The 18,779-nt window shown below is 39.5% G+C and overlaps 1 protein-coding gene across 1 annotated transcript; it reads left to right on the top strand.

Moving 5' to 3' along the window:
- Positions 1-7,466: 7,466 nt before the first annotated feature.
- LOC138908577 (uncharacterized) lies at positions 7,467-8,846 on the top strand. Its single transcript, XM_070199254.1, has 3 exons — positions 7,467-7,938; positions 8,197-8,542; positions 8,684-8,846. The coding sequence occupies exons 1-3, from the start codon at positions 7,467-7,469 to the stop codon at positions 8,844-8,846; spliced, it is 981 nt and encodes a 326-aa protein (XP_070055355.1).
- The last annotated feature ends 9,933 nt before the right edge of the window (positions 8,847-18,779 follow it).

The raw sequence follows: 18,779 nt of genomic DNA, 5'->3' as shown, positions 1-18,779 counted from the left end.
GCCTTAACATTATCCTCTTATATATCACAATTACACCATTATTATACTCCAGGGCAACATTTTATCTCTTCAAATTGCCCATAGTCTTAGACTTCTTTGAGTTCATTCAGGCTATACTGAGTTTTTTTTATAACTTACGGAAACCATCAACTCTCTTGTTTTGATGGGCTTAATTTTGAGGCCTTACATATTCTCGTCACCTTCTCAATAATCTTGTTGCTCTACCATACTTTAGCTTGCGACCTACACATATCTATTTATAGTACTCATAACCTTCCTTTAACTTTCTAGCACCATACATTTCCTTATGTTATTCAGGAACTTCAAGCGGGACAGCAAATTTTCTCTAACTCTTCTTTACTCTCTTAACTAGACCTCTCGGTACTTGAAAACTATAGGCTAGAAGATATATCCCTGACAACACCACTATCATTTGTGGGTACTGAATCATGGCGCTTCTAGCCCGCTATCTGATGTATGGACTATTCACAACCTTCTACATTTGAGCATTTCGTACCTTCTTAACCTTTACCTTACTTAGCTTTTAATCTCGCATTGTATCTTCTGTCTCTTTCATAACCTCCCTTCCACATAGGTAGAATTTAATTCCACCTCTTGAAGCTCTACTATAAACTTGCACCTCTAGTGCGTACACAATCCGGTGGGAGCTTTATACTTACTCCTTATGAGACTGGTACTTTTTTTTTCTAGCTTGATTGTAGAGCCGTTATAGAATATGGATGTTGTACTATCTTTCTTGTACCTCTAATGTTAAGAGTGATTTTGCAATGTTCAGACTCCTAATTCACTTAGCTGATGTAACTCGTTAGTTTCCTCTTCTCTCCCAGCCTTTAAGTAGGCTTAAGCTATCTTCCGATCTGCTGCTCAGGGTATTATTACTTTCTCCTTTGGTGTACGCCATGGAACATCCATAATATAATCTTCTAACAATTCAAGCCTTTGTCTATAAGGTGGACTCAATTCTTTTTGTTTTAACTTTATACCGGCGCCTCCTATAGCTGTAGGAATGTCAACATATATGCTGCATGGATAATACTCTGAAATGTTAAGTGCGGTCATAACATAACTAACTCTGGGTCATTGATTTAATAATTCCTTTCGTGCCTTCTCAGTTTTCTTTAAAAGTGCGCAATTACTTCTCCTGGTCATTCTGCCACTTGTTGCATGAATACTTGGCTTATCTTAGTGCCTACACCTATTGGAATTTTGTGCAACTCGTTCTCAAATATTTCTTTTGATTTTTACTTCCCGTTCATTAGCCACGATATGTGCCACTTTCTTATGGAGTGTATACAATATTGTAGTGAGACTGTTGTTACAAGATCATTTCTTCTTTAGGTCACTATGCTTATGTTGAAGCCTTCTTCCTTATTTCCTCAGATAGTCTTTCGTTGTAGCACTTAGGGAAGACCCTCTGACTCTTGTAGAGCTGGGAGCTTTTTACATCGTATACCCAACGAAAGATTTGATGTACTGACTCGCCAATAATTATCCTTAGTTACTTATCTCTGCGCCCTTATGCTCGTAGGGTTACTTCTGCACTCGAATTTTTATTATCTCCTCAGTGGCACTCTCTCTTTTATTTCCATACCACTTATACGATACTTTTACTACCCAACTCCTATCAGAATATTCCTCAAGGATTACGATGTCGTATCTACGAGACTGAATTTCCTATGCTGGGTTTCACTTCATTTATCATTCATGATCTACTGATTTATCTGAGACACCTTGTCTAGCCATGACTAGGCTCTTCCTGCATTCCTGAATGAACTACTAACTACTTGTCAGTCCATGCTCATATGTACATTCTGGGTAACCTCTCTTGGATTATGTCTTCTGTCTTAACTTAACTTTTGCATTGTCTCCTAATGTATCAAGTGTTCATTCACACTTATTTATCAATAACATCTGGTGTGGGAACCCTTGCTGCCTCTCCTCGACGTCGTGCTTGCATAATGTTCTGGACTCGTATCATGTCTGTAGGATCTGAATAAATGCAATATCATTCCTTTCACCATTTACTGCATTCTTCCTTTACTATTCCATAGTTACCTGAACCACTTAACTCTGACTTAATACCATATTATACCATATTTTCCCCTTTAGGGGAGTATTAACATGTAATGCTATGAAAACTCACTTATAAATATTTTACCTCTTCATCTTCGACGTCTTTTCACGTCTTTATTGACTCTTACTTGCCTTGCAGTAACCCTTATGTATCAAGGATAATTGAATATCTTACACACGATGGTATCAGATACCTAGTTTAACTGGAACACTTAGTCCCTTAAGATTAACTTTGCTCAAAGTTCTTGCTTTAGGGAAGCGTCTTCTTGAGTGACCTTTGAAGGTTATTCTTCTGTTGTCGATTGTATTATTGCTGGAATGCGATATTTGAAATTCTCTTGATGTCAACTATCATCACCTCATTTGATCCCTAATTGATGTTCAATTTATCTTGTTCACTAGCCCATGCTAATTTCTATTACTCTAGGGGTCTAAATTGTTTGGTCTTTGTAATCACATTGGACGCACCAACTCATTTCTCGAAATGAGAATATGACTTTTGGCCTATATTCTTTTATTGTCTCAAGACCTGTCACCTCTTATTTTATTTATTTATTTTTTTTTTCACTTGACTATAGACTTTGTCATCATATCATATTTTGATTTACCGTTATCACCCATTTATCACATCTTACTCATAATACTCCATTTCTCTCTTCTTATTCTCCTGCTAATACTTTTGTTTATCGCATTATTCTGAAAACTGCAACAAAACATTGTTTCACTTTTAGCTCCCCTGGCTCAATCCACCATTTCGGGTTACTCTAACCCAAGATGGATCTTGATATCCCATCCTTCTCTTAAACTATATATGTTAGCTCCCATAGGGCATAACTGAGATGGGTGTGGCCAATTGTACATACCTCTATTTCTGTTGAAGGTAACTTAGAATCCTTTTATTTCTCTGCCTGACGTGGAAATTTGAAAAGTCTTCATTAACTAGGTACCTCGTACCCTTCTTCACCTTGCTTCTGTTACATGGTGAAACTTATACTTTTACCTTCTGATACTCCCATGGCCTGCTATTCACGGGGTATGTTAGATATTCCCATCTTAGGGTAAATGGGAAATTCGCACATATGGTAAGCACAATCTAATAGGGTCTCAAAACAGGGCCACGTAGTCAATAATTCTCTCTCTACTAATGCTTTTACCTGCTGTTGTATTAGACCTTTAGCTAGCTATAATTTTTCTAATTGAAAGCATCGCTATATCATTAGCAAACATAAGCTTTGGCTCGAACTCTTATGACTCAGCTCTATAGCACGATTTGGATTTGAATGAAGGGTAACAGACTCCTAAATGCCTTGTAGCCTCCTGCTTATAAGTGTGGTGCACAACACACCCATAAACAAGACTATGCTAGACACGGCTTGTAGACTCCCAAGGATAGAACTGCTCTGATACCAAGTATGTCACACCCCAAACCTGAAGGGATGTGGCCGGCACCCGGTACCATACTCGGCCCGAGCGTACCACTCTGTAACTGTGAACTCTAGAGGAATAACCCTCAACCTAGGATGATGAGGCCATATTCTAAATCATCTGAAAATATCGTATGTCTCATCTAAGGGGTAAACATACCCAAAAACTCATATAGTGTTATACAAACTATACAGAACTTGTCTACAAGCCTCTAGAGATAGTTGAACTGTATCATGGTCGGGATAGGGCCTCGACCTACCCATCAAACCTGTATATATATAAAACGGACTCCAAGGTGTAGACCTGGTAACTCCGGGGAAGTGGAGCTTACCAACCAAGCGGATATTTGGCTCTGTCTACTGGGAAGGTCTATCCAGCTGTCTATCAGGACCTGCAGGCATGAAATGCAGCGTCCCCAGCAAAGGGACGTCAGTACAAATAATGTACTGAGTATGTAAGGCAACAAAATAACTGAAAGCTGAAACTGAATTGATGATATAATAACGGAATGTAACTAGGAGTCAAAAATAATCTGAAGATATGCTTACCTGCTGATATGACTGAACTCTCTCCATATAGTATGTAAAATAGTTGTCCGGCCCTATAAGGCTCGGTATGTGTAACTGTCCTACCGTAGTAGGCTCACTCATAGGCGCTCGGCCATACTAGGCTCTGTATCTCGGCCATTCTGGGCTCGCTCATAGGCGCTCAGCCACAGTAGGCTCGGTATATAACTTACCATCTGATCAGAGGTTGCCCAATAGGGGCCTGCCCACCGATTATAGCTCGATGGTGGGAAAAAAAATACTATAACACTGTATATATATATATATACTCTCTGCTCTCTTAGCTGAAATAAGACAATACTAAACTGAATATGAAGTCCCGATATGGGAGAATACTGTAACTTCTGAGACTAGGATAATGTGAATAAATTCAGGAATACGAACTTCTCTTTATGCCTCGTTATCAAACTCATGTAGTTACGAGATCATGCCAAAATGAAGAAAGGTTTAGCCTTAACATACCTTATCACAATATTTTCAATCACCAACTTGAACTCGCCTCTTCTCACCTTAATCTACACTAACGATAATAATAATATCATTAAGTTATGAAAGGTACAACTAACGCACAACGAACGATAAGCTTATTTTGTATTAAAACGGACAACATCTCCCCTATAATCCTTACTTCCTCCAAATTCAAGATAACACCAACAACACCAAAAACAACAATAACAACATATATATATTATTTTCCAACCTTATGTACATCACACAATACTACAAAACAGCCCAACATAACCCAATCTCTTCATACACAAAACGACCACTGTAGTAGTGTCAACAACCCAAAATTGTTACGATGAACCACCAGCCCAATATCTTGAATTTATGTGGTATTTCTCCATACCCTTCCTCCTCCAAAACTCCACAAAACAGTAGTAAAACATGCTGCCCAACAGCACCACAAAACAGTCCATAAAACAATCCATAAAACGGTCCGCTACAAGTGAATAACTCAAACTCACGGTTTCCGATCACCGTCCCGTGAGTTCTTACAAATATTGAACGAATTACTATGCATATACAATAGAAAAAAATGGATGAAAGAGAGCAGTAAACTTACCTTATTTGTTGGATAACTCAGCTCCTATTTTGGTTCTTCAAACTTTAGGCTTTACCTCAAATTAGAACTTGAAAGGGAGAGAAAATCAATTGGGGTTTGGGGGAAATTTTTGGGAGGAGTTTTGCAGAGATTAAGTCTGGTTATTTTTCTATATTATCAACCTAATATATGAAGGGGATAAGACATTAAAAAGTCCTCTTTTAATGACCCGAACTGGCCCATTTTTGGACGACCCGAAGAGGCCCATTTTTGGATTTTCGTTTAAGCAAGTAGGTCTGTCTGCGCAGTCTCAGCAAATCTCCCATATCTCTCTACTCAGATGTCGTATTGATAAACGGTTTAATGAGTTGGAAAATAGATTCATATATATTTAATTTTATGGGTGGAACACCCCATAACTCTACGTATATTGGGAGAAAATGGCATTTCCATTTTACCCAAAGTTTCAGTAAAACTTATGAACGTAACTTGTGATAACTTTCATCGACTTTTGTTCCACCACTCGCTTGACTTCAAAACATAACACACGACTATCATACGACTAACATAACTCATAACATAACCTCCTTATCAATTTAAACACCCCGGTCTCACTCCAAAAGTACATGTTATAATATTCCCAATTTGTCGACTTTCGACGAAATATTATTTTTTTTTTTTCAATTCCTTTAGCTTCTGAACCTTCCAACCATATTTGTACTTGTTGTTCATGATCTTCAATATTTTTAGCCTCCGGGGTAATATGATTAACTTACTTTGTAAACTTTTCAAATATGATTTCATTTCTGAGCTTACATCAATTGACTTACGACGTACTCGTACGTATGAAAACATGGGTTGTAACAATACCAGTACATTTTTATTCGTACTGATGTCCTGTTGCCTGGGGACACTGCATTTTTTGTTTCGTGCGTGCAGGTCCAGGTAGGGACTCTGATCGACCCCTCCGCTAGGATTTCGGGGTTCAGCTGTGAGTTGGTAAGCTCCACCTCTTCCTGGAGCTTTCATAGGATGGTTACTTTTATTGTACAATTTCGGTATAGTTGGGGCCTTATCCCAATATTGCTTATGACACTCTTAGAGGCTGTTGTGGACACAATATTCTGGGTTTCTTTTTGCTGCTTTCAGCCTCCAGGCCATAGGCTTGGCATGTATATATAGGTGTGTAGGCATGTATGTCTTCAGTCGCGGCCTCGTCGGCCAACTAGTATTTTATTATTTTGGCTTGTCTACCTATGTTTATATGGCTTATTATTATTCATGTCATAACTTTATGATCCAGGCTTAGTATTTCAGATGTTGTGTTGCCCGATCTGTTGGGCCCCCAGTTTAGTTAGCTAGTATGTTTAGTGGCTTACTCGATCGAATACAGTATCGAGTGCCAGTCGTGCCTCCCCTAGTTTGGGGCGTGACAAACTTAGTATCAGAGCAAGTCAAATCCCAGGGAGTCCACAAGCCGTGTATAGTAGAGTCTTGCTTATGGGTGTGTTATGCACCACACTTATAATCAGGAGGCTATGAGGCATTTAGGAATGGTTACATTTCTTTCAATTAATAGATCGTGCTATAGAGCGAAGTTATAAGACCATATGAAATCTAAATTGTGCTTTGTGTTTCCTATCTAACAGGCTACCTACGCTTAGGCGATGGCACAGCGAGAGATAGGTATGGATCCGGGAGAAGGTACCAGTCGTTCCCCACCGGGTCAGAGGGATAGATTTCCCTTAGAGGCTCACAGTGAGTCTCCAGTAACCCTAGTTTCAGCTTCCGCAGCACTTGTTGAAGCCCAGGGAGATGCAGTACCCCCAGCCTCACCAGTTCCATTGGTAACTGAGGCAGCTAGAGACACAGGACCTCCAGCACCTATTATTCCCCTATCAGAGACTGGGGAGCAGGGGATGGGGGAGGCTGTTCAGTTGCTGACTAGGATGGTTTCTATTCATGAGTGGCAGCTAGAGTCAGGAGCAGATGCCCGAAGAGATCGGATAGGAAGCTCGACGGTACGAGAATTTCTTCACTTGGCCCCTCCATTATTTACAGGATCCAGTTCCACTAAGGATGCCCAGGACTTTATAGACCATATGTATAGAGTATTAAGGGTGATGCATGCCTCCGTCACCGAGGCTGTGGAGTTGGCTTCTTTTCGACTACGTGATGTAGCCGTCCTATGGTATATGGAATGGGAGAGATCTAGAGGACCTGATGCTCCGCCAGCAGAGTAGGAGGACTTCACTGAGGCGTTTTTAGCCCATTATTTGCCACGGGAGGTTTGAAAGGCCCGTCTTGACCAGTTTCTTAGCCTAAAGTAGGGGGATATGAGTGTGAGGGATTATAGCCATAAGTTTAATTCTTTGGCAAGGTATGCACCAGATATAGTACGTACCATGAGGGCTAGAATTCATCATTATGTGGATGGTTTGGGGGATCATCTGATTAGAGACTATAGGGTTGCATCCCTATCGGATGATGTAGATATTTCCCGCATACATGCTTTTGTTCAGACTACAGAGGACCTTTCCCGTTGGATTCGTGATACTCGCAGGGATAGGGAGCAGAGTAAGAGGGCTCGTACTATAGGGTCTTATAGGGATCCACGAGTTGATTTTAGGCCCCCACTCCATCGATATCCACCTCGGTCAGCAGGTAGTTTCCCACCACAGATGCAGGGCCAGCGGTTTGATCGTTATATTCAGTCAGGACCGGGGCAGAGCTCAAGCGAGCCTGAGGGCCGTCGACAGGAGCATTCTGCACAGATGAGACAGCTTACTCCTCCATGTACTCAGTGCGGTAAGCTATACACCGATCAATGTAGACAGGGTTCGAGTGCATATTTTCATTGTGGGCAAACATGACATTATATTAGCCGGTGCCCGGGGTTAGGCAGAGGTACACCAGCTCAGCCTTCAGGATTCACAGCAGCCTCTTTGCCCTCAGTCTGTGCTCCCCGACCAGGTCCACAGTCTACTTAGGGTCGTGGTAGGGGGAGAGGTGGAGGAGACACCTCAGGTTCTAGTGGTGTCCAGAACTGCTTTTATGCACTCACAGGCCAACAGGATTCAGAGGCATCCCCATATGTTGTCACAGGTATATTGACAATACATTCTCATGCCATTTATGCATTGATGGATCCCGACTCTACATTTTCATATATTACTCCATTTATTGCTGGTAAGCTTGACATTAGATCTGAGTTGTTGCCACAACCAGTTGAGGTGTCTACGCCAGTTGGTGACTCTATTGTAGCTAATCATGTCTATCGAGATTGTACAGTGTTAATTAATGACCGTCCAACCTCTGTTGATTTAGTTGAATTGGTTATGCTAGACTTCGATGTCATTATGGGTATGGATTGGTTGGCATCTTGTTATGCTAATATTGATTGTCATGCAAAGTTGGTCTGATTTGATTTTCCTGGTGAGCATGTCCTTGAATGGAAAGGTAATGCAGGCACGCCCAAGGGTAAGTTTATTTCATACCTTAGGGCTCGGAAGTTTATTGCTAAAGGTTGTATATACCATCTGGTTCATGTTAGGGATATAGATAAGGAGCCAGCGAATCTTCAGTCGGTTCCTATTGTGAATGAATTCCTGACGGTATTCCCTGACGAGCTTCCAGGAATTCCCCCCGAAAGGGAAATCGATTTCGCTATAGATTTGCTTCCTGATGCGCATCCTATATCCATTCCCCCTACATAATAGCTCCTACAGAGCTAAGGGAATTGAAGGAACAACTGAAGGACTTTCTCGATAAAGGCTTTATTAGGCCAAGTACATCCCCATGGGGTGCTCCGGTGCTCTTTGTTCGAAAGAAAGAGGGGTCCTTGCGGATGTGCATTGACTACAAACAACTAAATAAAGTCACTATCAAGAATAAGTATCCTCTTCCACGGATTGATGACTTGTTCGACTAGTTACAAGGTGCCAAATTCTTTTCGAAGATCGACTTGCGATCTGGTTATCATCACCTACGAGTCAGGGATATTGATATCCCAAAAACAACATTTAGGACGAGGTATGGCCATTTTGAACTCCTTGTCATGTCTTTCGGGCTTACAAATGCCCCAACAGCCTTTATGGATATTATGAACCGGGTATTCAACCATTCTTGGATGAATTTGTGATTGTGTTTATTGACGACATCCTGATATATTCACAATCGGAAGCCGAGCATGCGGACCACTTATGAGCTGTATTGCAGACTCTCTAGGACTACAGGTTATATGCTAAATTATCTAAATGTAAATTTTGGCTAACTTCTGTAGCTTTTCTTGGTCATGTTATTACCGGCGATGGTATCAAGGTTGATGGCCAAAAGATTGAAGCTGTGATGACTTGGCCAAGGCCCTTGAATCCGACAGAGGTTCGTAGCTTTTTAGGCTTGGCAGGGTATTACCGAAGGTTTGTGGAGGGATTTTCCTCTATCTCTGCACCATCGACGAAACTGACACATAAGGGAGCTAAGTTTCAGTGGACTGAGGCATGTGAACAAAGTTTTCAGGAACTAAAGAAAAGGCTTACTACGGCACCTGTCTTGACTCTTCAGGATGGCACCGAGGGTTATGTTGTATATTGTGATGCCTCGAGAATTGGCCTAGGTTGTGTTCTTATGCAGCATGGTAAGGTTATCGCGTACGCCTCCAGACAGTTGCGAAAACATGAACAGAACGATCCTACGCACGACCTTGAGTTAGCCGCAGTTGTATTTGCCCTAAAGATTTGGCGGCATTATCTATATGGGGTTCATATTGATGTTTTCACCGACCACCAGAGCCTTCAGTATTTATTTAAACAGAGGGAGATGAACCTACGACAAATAAGATGGCTAGAATTACTAAAGGACTATGATGTTGATATTTTATATCATCCCGGCAAAGATAATATTGTTGCTGATGCCCTTAGCCGAAGTCCATGGGCAGTCTAAGCCATGTTGAAGCTGGTAAGGTCAAGATGACCAAATATCTATGCCAGCTAGCTAGTTTGCAGGTGCATTTGGTAGATGCAGAGGGTGGACGCATTCTCGTTTAGAATACGGCAAAATCTTCTTTTGTTACTGAAGTGAAAGAGCGATAACACGAGGATCCTGAGCTTATAAAACTGAGGGAAAGTATTCCACAGCAGCGACAACCTTTATTTGAGCTAACTGAAGATGGAGTCCTTAGATACCAGGGCCGCTTATGTGTACTGTCAGTAGGAGAGCTCCGTGCCAAGATTCTTTTGGAGGCCCATTATTCTAGATATGCAGTTCATCCCGGAGCGACAAAGATGTATCGGGACCTTCGACAGATCTATTGGTGGAATGGAATGAAAAACGATATCGCGGAGATGGTAGCCCAATGTCCCAACTGCCAGCAAGTTAAAGCCGAACATCAGAGGCCTGGAGGCCTAACTCAGTGTATTGAGCTTCCATTATGGAAATGGGACATGATAAATATGGACTTCATCACTGGTTTGCCTCGCACTCCACGGAGGTATGATTCTATTTGGGTAATTATTGATAAGCTAACAAAATCTGCTCATTTCCTGCCAGTCAGGACGCCATATTCAGCCGAGGATTATGCCAAGCTTTACATTTGAGAGATTGTTCGCCTTCATGGAGTGCCATTATCTATTATCTCTGATCGAGGGGCTCAATTTACAGCATATTTTTGGAAATCTTTTTAGAGGGGTCTAGGCACGCAGGTAAATCTTAGCACCGCTTTTCATCCGCAAGCTGGTGGACAGGCAGAGCATACTATTCACACAGTTGAGGATATGTTACGTGCCTACGTGCTAGATTTTAAAGGAAGTTGGGATGATCATCTACCTCTTATTGAGTTCGCTTATAATAACAGCTTCCAAGCTAGTATTCAGATGGCTCCTTACGAAGCACTATACGGGCAAAAGTGTAGGTCGTCGATCGGTTGGTTCGAGGTCGGGGAAGCAAAGTTGCTAGGTCCTAACTTAGTCCAGCAAGCAATGGAAAGGGTAAAACTTATTAGAGACCGGCTGCGTACAACACAAAGTCGGCAAAAGTCTTATGCATATGTTCAACGACGAGACTTAGAGTTTGATGTAGAAGATTGGGTTTTCCTGAAAGTATCGCCTATGAAGGGCGTCATGCGATTTGGAAAGAAGGGGAAGCTCAGCCCCAAGTATGTTGGACCGTATAAGATTATTCGGAGGATTGGTAGGGTGGCGTACGAGCTTGATTTGCCTTTAGAATTGGAAGCAGTCCATCCTGTGTTTCATGTATCTATGTTGCGGAAGTGCATTAGAGATCCTTCACGTATTACGCCCATTAAGGATATTCACATTGCTGAAGACTTATCTTATGCAGAGGTACCAGTAGTTATTTTAGATCGGCAGGTAAGGAAGCTTCGAACTAAAGAAGTGGCTTCCATGAAAGTGTTATGGTGAAATAACAACATCGAGGAAATGACCTGGGAAGCTGAGGAGGAAATGAGGAATAAGTACCCCCACCTATTTACGACTTAAGGTGAGTCGCATTTAAATAATTGCCAATTATTTCTTTACAGCAACTTAATTGGATTTTAAATGACTTGAAAGTGCAATTTAAATTTCTTATTGCGAGATAGCTATACGAAGCCTAGTAGTTGGAATCTTCAGAATTTGATTTATGCTTTGCAAATGTAACAAATATAGCCTCGTAAATAACGTATTAGCGGACAAGAAATGAAACCAAAGAATTGACTTGACCCATTCGCGGATGAATGTTCTTAAGGGGGGGAGACTATGAGACCCCAGGTGTTTCTCTCTTCTCTTACGTAATATACGTAACGTGGCGTGGTTATATTAGGTATATATGATTGGGTATAGCACATTGGGAGAATAAGACGGAAAATGTGTGGTAATATAAAGGAACTAAAGTAAAGCTTTAAGTCAAAGGAATCCCTTAAAAAAAGGTTCATGGTTAAAGAAATGGCTCGGGTAGCACCCCGCGCGTTCGGAAGGTTTAAATTAACTTGCACCTGTGGGATAAGACTAAGAGTGTATAATATGCTAAGAATAATGTGTTATGAGGTATTATAATATCACACTAGTCACATGTTAAGTTTTGGAGTCAAGCAAGTTGCGAAATAAAGGTCGGCAAAAGTTATCGTAAATTTCTCTAATAAATATTCTAAACTTTGGGTCAAATGTATCAGATCATTTCTCCCAATATATAAAGAGTTATGGGACCCACAACCTATCCGATCGAAGGTCTACGAGTCTAGGTTGCAACCAAAGAAATCTCACATCAAACCAACATTGGAGTAAAACGTTATGACTGTTTTACCGCGGACTGTCTGGGCTGCAATCGGGTCGCGAACCGGGTCGGGTCAAACAAGTGGTATAAGTCGGAAAATCCAACTTTTAAGACCCCAAAACATTTCATATTCGTCCCAAAACAGTGAGAAGGCGTAAGAGAGTGTTTCATGGTGTTCTTGAGTGATTAAGGTACGTTTTTAACGATTTATATCGTTAAAGTTTGCCCCCGTGCCTAGAAGCGCAATCTCTACGCTTTGCAATCGTTTTCCCCTTCTATTAGCTGTGTTTGGAGCTATTTTTGGAAGATAGGAAATTGTTTTTCTTACTGGTTCTTCAGGATTTATACTTGGTTTGCCAAGGCAATCATCTTGGGACTCTTTTATGATCGTTTTTATAAAGTTCTACGGGCGTTTCGTCAAGTTAGGATCATATGGCAAATCTGCCGATTTAAACTCATTTATGAACTATTTATAGGTGCGTATAAGCTGCATATATATAGTGGTTTCGAAGCTTAGGACGTAAGGAACAACTTTCGTGAAGGAACTACAGGCATTTAGACATTCGTTGGAGAGGTATGTTAAGGCTAAACTTCGTCCTTCCTTTTAGCACGAATTTTGGGAAATTCCTAAGACGCCAAATGTGTTATTTTACTATTCTGTTGCTAGAAAGACCTTCTGTGAAAGGCATTGGTATCGTAGCTGAAGTATTTTCATGATGCTATTAGGTTGATATTCCACTCGTTCGGTTAAAAAGGGTATTCGACATCTATATATGTCATTTTATCGGCTTTCTTAAATATATGTCCATATATATGAATTCTTATTCGTCTTTGGGTTGTGTGACTTAAAAATAAAGGCATTTAGTATTTGTGATCAGTCCTTCTTCCTTGTTAAAGTGTATTTTAAAATCTCTAAAGTGACACGTCGATTTCAAAATTCTCAAATATAATTTTTATGTTTAAACTACTAAAACATTTGATTTTTTTTTAAATACTTTCTTTTACTAATTATCAAGAAATCAGGTATAAGGACTAAGTGAAGCACCTTAAGCTTTTTATGAACATATTCAGAGTTAAGTTATCTTTCTAAAAGTCGAGTTAAGTTTTCAAACTTATTAAAAAAGATATGAGGTTCCACAAGACATTTGTATACGATACGAAGGTGATTATGAGATTATGAGAATAAGAGTACCAATGAGCCAAGGTTGGCTAAGTTCTTGTTATGGCCTATTATGTGCATTCAAAGTTCATATTATACATGACATATTATGCATGGACTTCGAGCTATAATCGGAGGTAAGGGGCCTATTTACCCGAAAGACTATATATATTGTACAGATGGCCACAGGTTGGCAATATGATACCGGCTAGCAACCGGGAGAGACCGCCATTGCTAGCATTTGATTGGGTATGTCATGCATTTACATCAATATATATGTATTCACGACATACAATTACACGAGCATACCATGCATATTTTATTACTATGAGGTCGGATGTCAGCCATGGAGGCTATGAGAGTTTCAGTGTCAGGTGGTATCTTTATTACCTTTTTTACATCAGCTATGTATGATTCTACTTTTTGCCTTACATACCAGTACATGTTTATTCATACAGATGTCTCGTTGCCTGGGGACACTGCATTTTTGTTTCGTGTGTGCAGGTCCAGGTAGGGACTCTGATCGACCCCTCCGCTAGGATTTCGGGGTTCAGATGTGAGTTGGTAAACTCCACCTCTTCCTGGAGCTTTCATAGGATGGTTACTTTTGTTGTACAGTTTGGATATAGTTGGGGCCTTATCCCGACAGTGCTTATGACACTCTTAGAGGCTATTGTGGACACAATATTCTAGGTTTCTTTTTGCTGCTTTCAGTCTCCAGCCCATAGGCTTGGAATGTATATATAGGTGTGTAGGCATGCATGTCTTCAGTCGCGGCCTCGTTGGCCAGCTAGTATTTTATTATTTTGGCTTGTCTACCTATGTTTATATGGCTTATTGTTATTCATGTCATAACCTTACGGTCCAGGCTTAGTATTTCAGATGTTGTGTTGCCCGATCTGTTGGGCCCCCAGTCTAGTTAGCTAGTATGTTTAGTGGCTAACTCGATCGAATACAGTATCGAGTGCCAGTCGTGCCTCCCCTAGTTTGGGGCGTGACAAGATGTGACCAATTGTTCCGCAGAAGTGGAACTGGACAGAACATTTAGGACAAAAAATTGGTCATTTTGCCATTTTCAATTGGGATTTTGGAACTCAGAGTTTGGGCGATTTTGGACGAGTTCTTCACGACTTCGACTTGGGTAAGTATCCTATATCCTAAAGTGATTATATTTCATAAATCTATGATTATATTCATCATTTATTTCAGATTTAATTGGAAGAAATCAAGGTTTTTGCATAACCTTTCAAGAACGAAAATTTAAGGTTTAGAGGTCGAGTTATTATCGAAATTTGATAAAATTGGTATGGTTGGACTCGTATCGGAATGAGTGCTTGTATTTCGTAAAACTTCTGTCGGGTTCTGAGAGGCAAGCCCCGCATTGACTTTTGGTTGACTTTTTAATGTAAAATTTTAAGTCGATGTTTTATTATCTGGAATTGTTTCCGATGAATTTTAATGAAGTCATACAATTAATTTGGATATATTTGAGCTGCCTGGAGGTCAATTCAAGCAAGAAGGCTATTTTGAAATATCGGCCTAACTTCAAAAAGGTAAGTATCTTGTCTAACCTTGAGCGTGAGAATTACGCCTTAGACATTGAGTCATATGTGCCATATGTATAATGTAAAAGCCGTGTACGCGAGGTTATGAGTACATACTTGGGTTATATGTGCATATTTTATTGGTTTAAAGTCGTGGGCATTCATAAGTATTAAATTGGAAATTGCTGGCAATTATTAAATCCTTATTTGTCATGCCTCGTTCTTTGTTTGTCGAATTTGTTTTATATGATAATTTGGTGCGATTGCCACTTTGATTCTTATATGAATTCCGTGTGCTTGTTGAGTTGACATTTCCTGGAAATAATTACATTATGGATTTTTCCTCGGCTATAATTCATTAAATAAGTTTAAATTGAGACGTTAATATATTTATCAAAATTTGGATTAAAGAAGGCGTTGTACAATGCTGAGATACTTTTCCATCATTGTTGCTGTTTTTGAGAATTTATATTTGTTGTGTGGAGCCTTGGGCTATTTCCTGTGAAATTAATCGATTTTGTTGTATCTTTGGAAATGGTTATGGCATATGGGTAATTTGTGATATGAATTGTTGCATATTTACTTTTGGGACTACGAGGCGGTACCTCGAGAGATTCCCCTGTTTGCATATTTACCTCGGGAGATCCCCCTGTTACATATTTACTTTTGGGACTACGAGGCGGTACCTCGGGAGATCCCCCATGTTTGCATATTTACTTTTGGGACTACAAGGCGGTACCTCGGGAGATCCCCCTGTTACATATTTACTTTTGGGACTACGAGGCGGTACCTCAAGAGATCACCCTATTGAGCATTTACATTTGAGTTTACGAGGCGATACCTCGGGAGCGCCCCTGTTGTTTTCCTCTATTTGTTGTGCTGTTACTTTTCTGTAAATTTCACGTTGTTCACTTCTCAGTCATTTCATTAAATTATTATGTCTTATGCCTTGTGAATTGTTTGTACTGTTGTGATAGAAATATGGGCACCAGGTGCCGTGAAGATATGAAAGTGGGATGAGACCCATAATTTTTATGATTATGAAGTGAGGTGTCAAACAATGACTTTTACTTGAAAGGAATTATATTCGAAATATTTTACTTGAAAGGAATTATATTCGAAAAGATTTTACTTGCAAGGAATTATATTAGAAAGATTTTACTAAAAATGAATTATATTCGAAAAGATTTTACTTGAAAGGAATTATATTCGAAAAGATTTTACTTGAAAGGAATTATATTAGAAAGATTTTACTAGAAAAGAATTATATTCGAAAAGATTTTACTTGAAAGGAATTATATTCGAAAGATTTTATTTGAAAGAATATATTCGAAAGATATTTATTTGAAAGAGTTATATTCGAAAGATATTTATTTGAAAGAATTATATTGGGAGATATTTATTTGAAAAATTTATATTCGTAAGATATCTATTTGGAGGAAGTATATTCGAGATATATTTAATTGAAAGGATTACATTCTAAAGATTTTTATTTTTTTTAAAAAACTTATAGATAAAAGATGTATATTTTTGAAGGACTTGATTAATTGGTTGTATTTGTCTTCATTATTTGTTTGAGCAATATTTATGGTGTTCTTGCTGCCTTGCTATTTATATCACTAGTTGATTATTGTTGCTATCACTGCTATATGTTTCCTATTATTATTTTTGTATGTTATGTTGCACATGTTATTAGACTAGTGAGTGTCTTGATTGTACCTCGTCACTACTCTACCGAGGTTAGTCTTGATACTTACTGGGTACTGACTATGGTGTACTCATACTACACTTCTGCATATTTTTGTGCAGAGCCAGGTATTGGAGTTATCGGACCCAGGCAGAGTTAATGTGTTATTCGCAAGGATTCAAGGTAGAACTGCTCAGTCGTCGCAGTCTCTAGGAGTCTTTCTATTTTATTGTACTGTCAACTCTTATTCAAACAATATTGTATATTCGACCCTTGAGATCATTGCATATATTTAGTTAGAGTTCGTAACTCAGTATTACCAGTCTTGGGAGGTTGTTTGAATATTTTCGTTATTGGTTTTGACACTTGTATTAGATTATAAAAAAAATGGCTTGAATTGTTATTATAATCGTCTTACCTAGTCTTAGAAACTAAGTGCTATCACGACGCCTGTGGTGGGATTTTGGGTCGTGACACACGAATATTTGAGTACTGAACTGACATCAAAATCTGAGTACTAAGCTGGCATGAATATCTGAGTACTGGACTGACATGAGTATCTGAGTATTGAACTGATATGAGTAAATGCGTACTGAACTGACATGAGTATCTGAGTACTGGAAACTTGAATGTCATAACATGACAAGTGAAATACTGGGTGTACCACCTCTAATTATGGTAGCAACTCCAACTCATAAGCTATTTGTCTGATCCTTCGCAAGATTCTATATGGCCCAATATAGTAGGGACTAACCTTCCCCTTCTTCCCAAATCTCATAACGTCTTTCATAGGTGAAACTTTCAGAAACACCAATCATCAACTTAAAACTCTAGGTCTCTATGTCGCATGTCCGGATATGACTTTTTGTGGCTCTGAGCCATCTTCAAATGCTCTTGAATCAAATTGACTTTCTCCACAGCCTGATAGACCAAATTTGTTCCCAACAACTCTGTTTCAACCAATTGGTGATCTACACTTTCGCCCATATAGAGTTTCGCACGATGCCATCTTGATACTAGAATGGTAGTTGTTATTATGAGAAAACTCAATGAATAGTATGTGATCATCCCAATTACCTTTAACATTAAGGGCATATCCTCAAGTGTTTGAATAATGCGCTCTACCTGTCCATCTTTCTGAGGATGGAAAACTTGTGCCTAATCCTTTCTGAAAGGACTTCTAAAAGTTCATTTTAAACTGAGCACCACGGTCCAAAATGATGCACAACGGAGTCCCATGCAATCAGATGATTTCCTTAATGTACAACTTGGCATAATCTTCTGCTGAATCTGTGGTCTTTACGGGCAAGAAGTGTGCTGACTTGGTAAGTCGATCTACAATCACCTAATCAAATCATGCTTTCAAAATAAGTGAGATAATCCTGTTATAAATTCCATATTTACCATTTCAACTCAAGAATATGTGTATTATGCAGTAAAACATTGGATTTTTTGCTGCTCGACTTTCACTTGCTAACAATTCGGACACTTGGCCATAAAGTTTGCGACGTTCTTTTTCATGTCGCTCCATCAACGAAACTCCTTAAGACCATGATACATCTTTGTGGAACCTGGGTGTCACGACCCAAAATTCATAAGGGTCGTGATGGCGCCGGACACCGCTGTCAGGCAGGCCAAAAATAAATACTTAATTTGGTTCTCGTTTCTAATATTTCTGAAATCATATTTCCTTCAATTAAATAGTAAAATATGAAGTTTACAAAATAAATAATAATATCTTTAAAAGTTCCAATACAGTGCAACCCATAATCACCCAAAACCCGATGTCACAAGTGCATGAGCATCAACTAGGAATATAAAATAAAATACAACATCTGTCCGGAATACAAATTGGACATGAAACTATAAATACTCTGAAGGAGACTCTGCTGGCTGTGGACACGTAACGTGGAATGCATCTCACCTAAGTCCCCGCAATAACCGCGCCTCTGCACCCACAAGGCCACTAGACATATATGCACCTGCACAAAAA

This window comes from Nicotiana tomentosiformis, chromosome 3 (genome assembly GCF_000390325.3).
Source record: "Nicotiana tomentosiformis chromosome 3, ASM39032v3, whole genome shotgun sequence".
In the NCBI taxonomy this organism is placed as follows: domain Eukaryota; kingdom Viridiplantae; phylum Streptophyta; class Magnoliopsida; order Solanales; family Solanaceae; genus Nicotiana; species Nicotiana tomentosiformis.
Note: the sequence above shows the minus strand (reverse complement) of the source record. Positions and strands in the feature narration are given on the sequence as shown.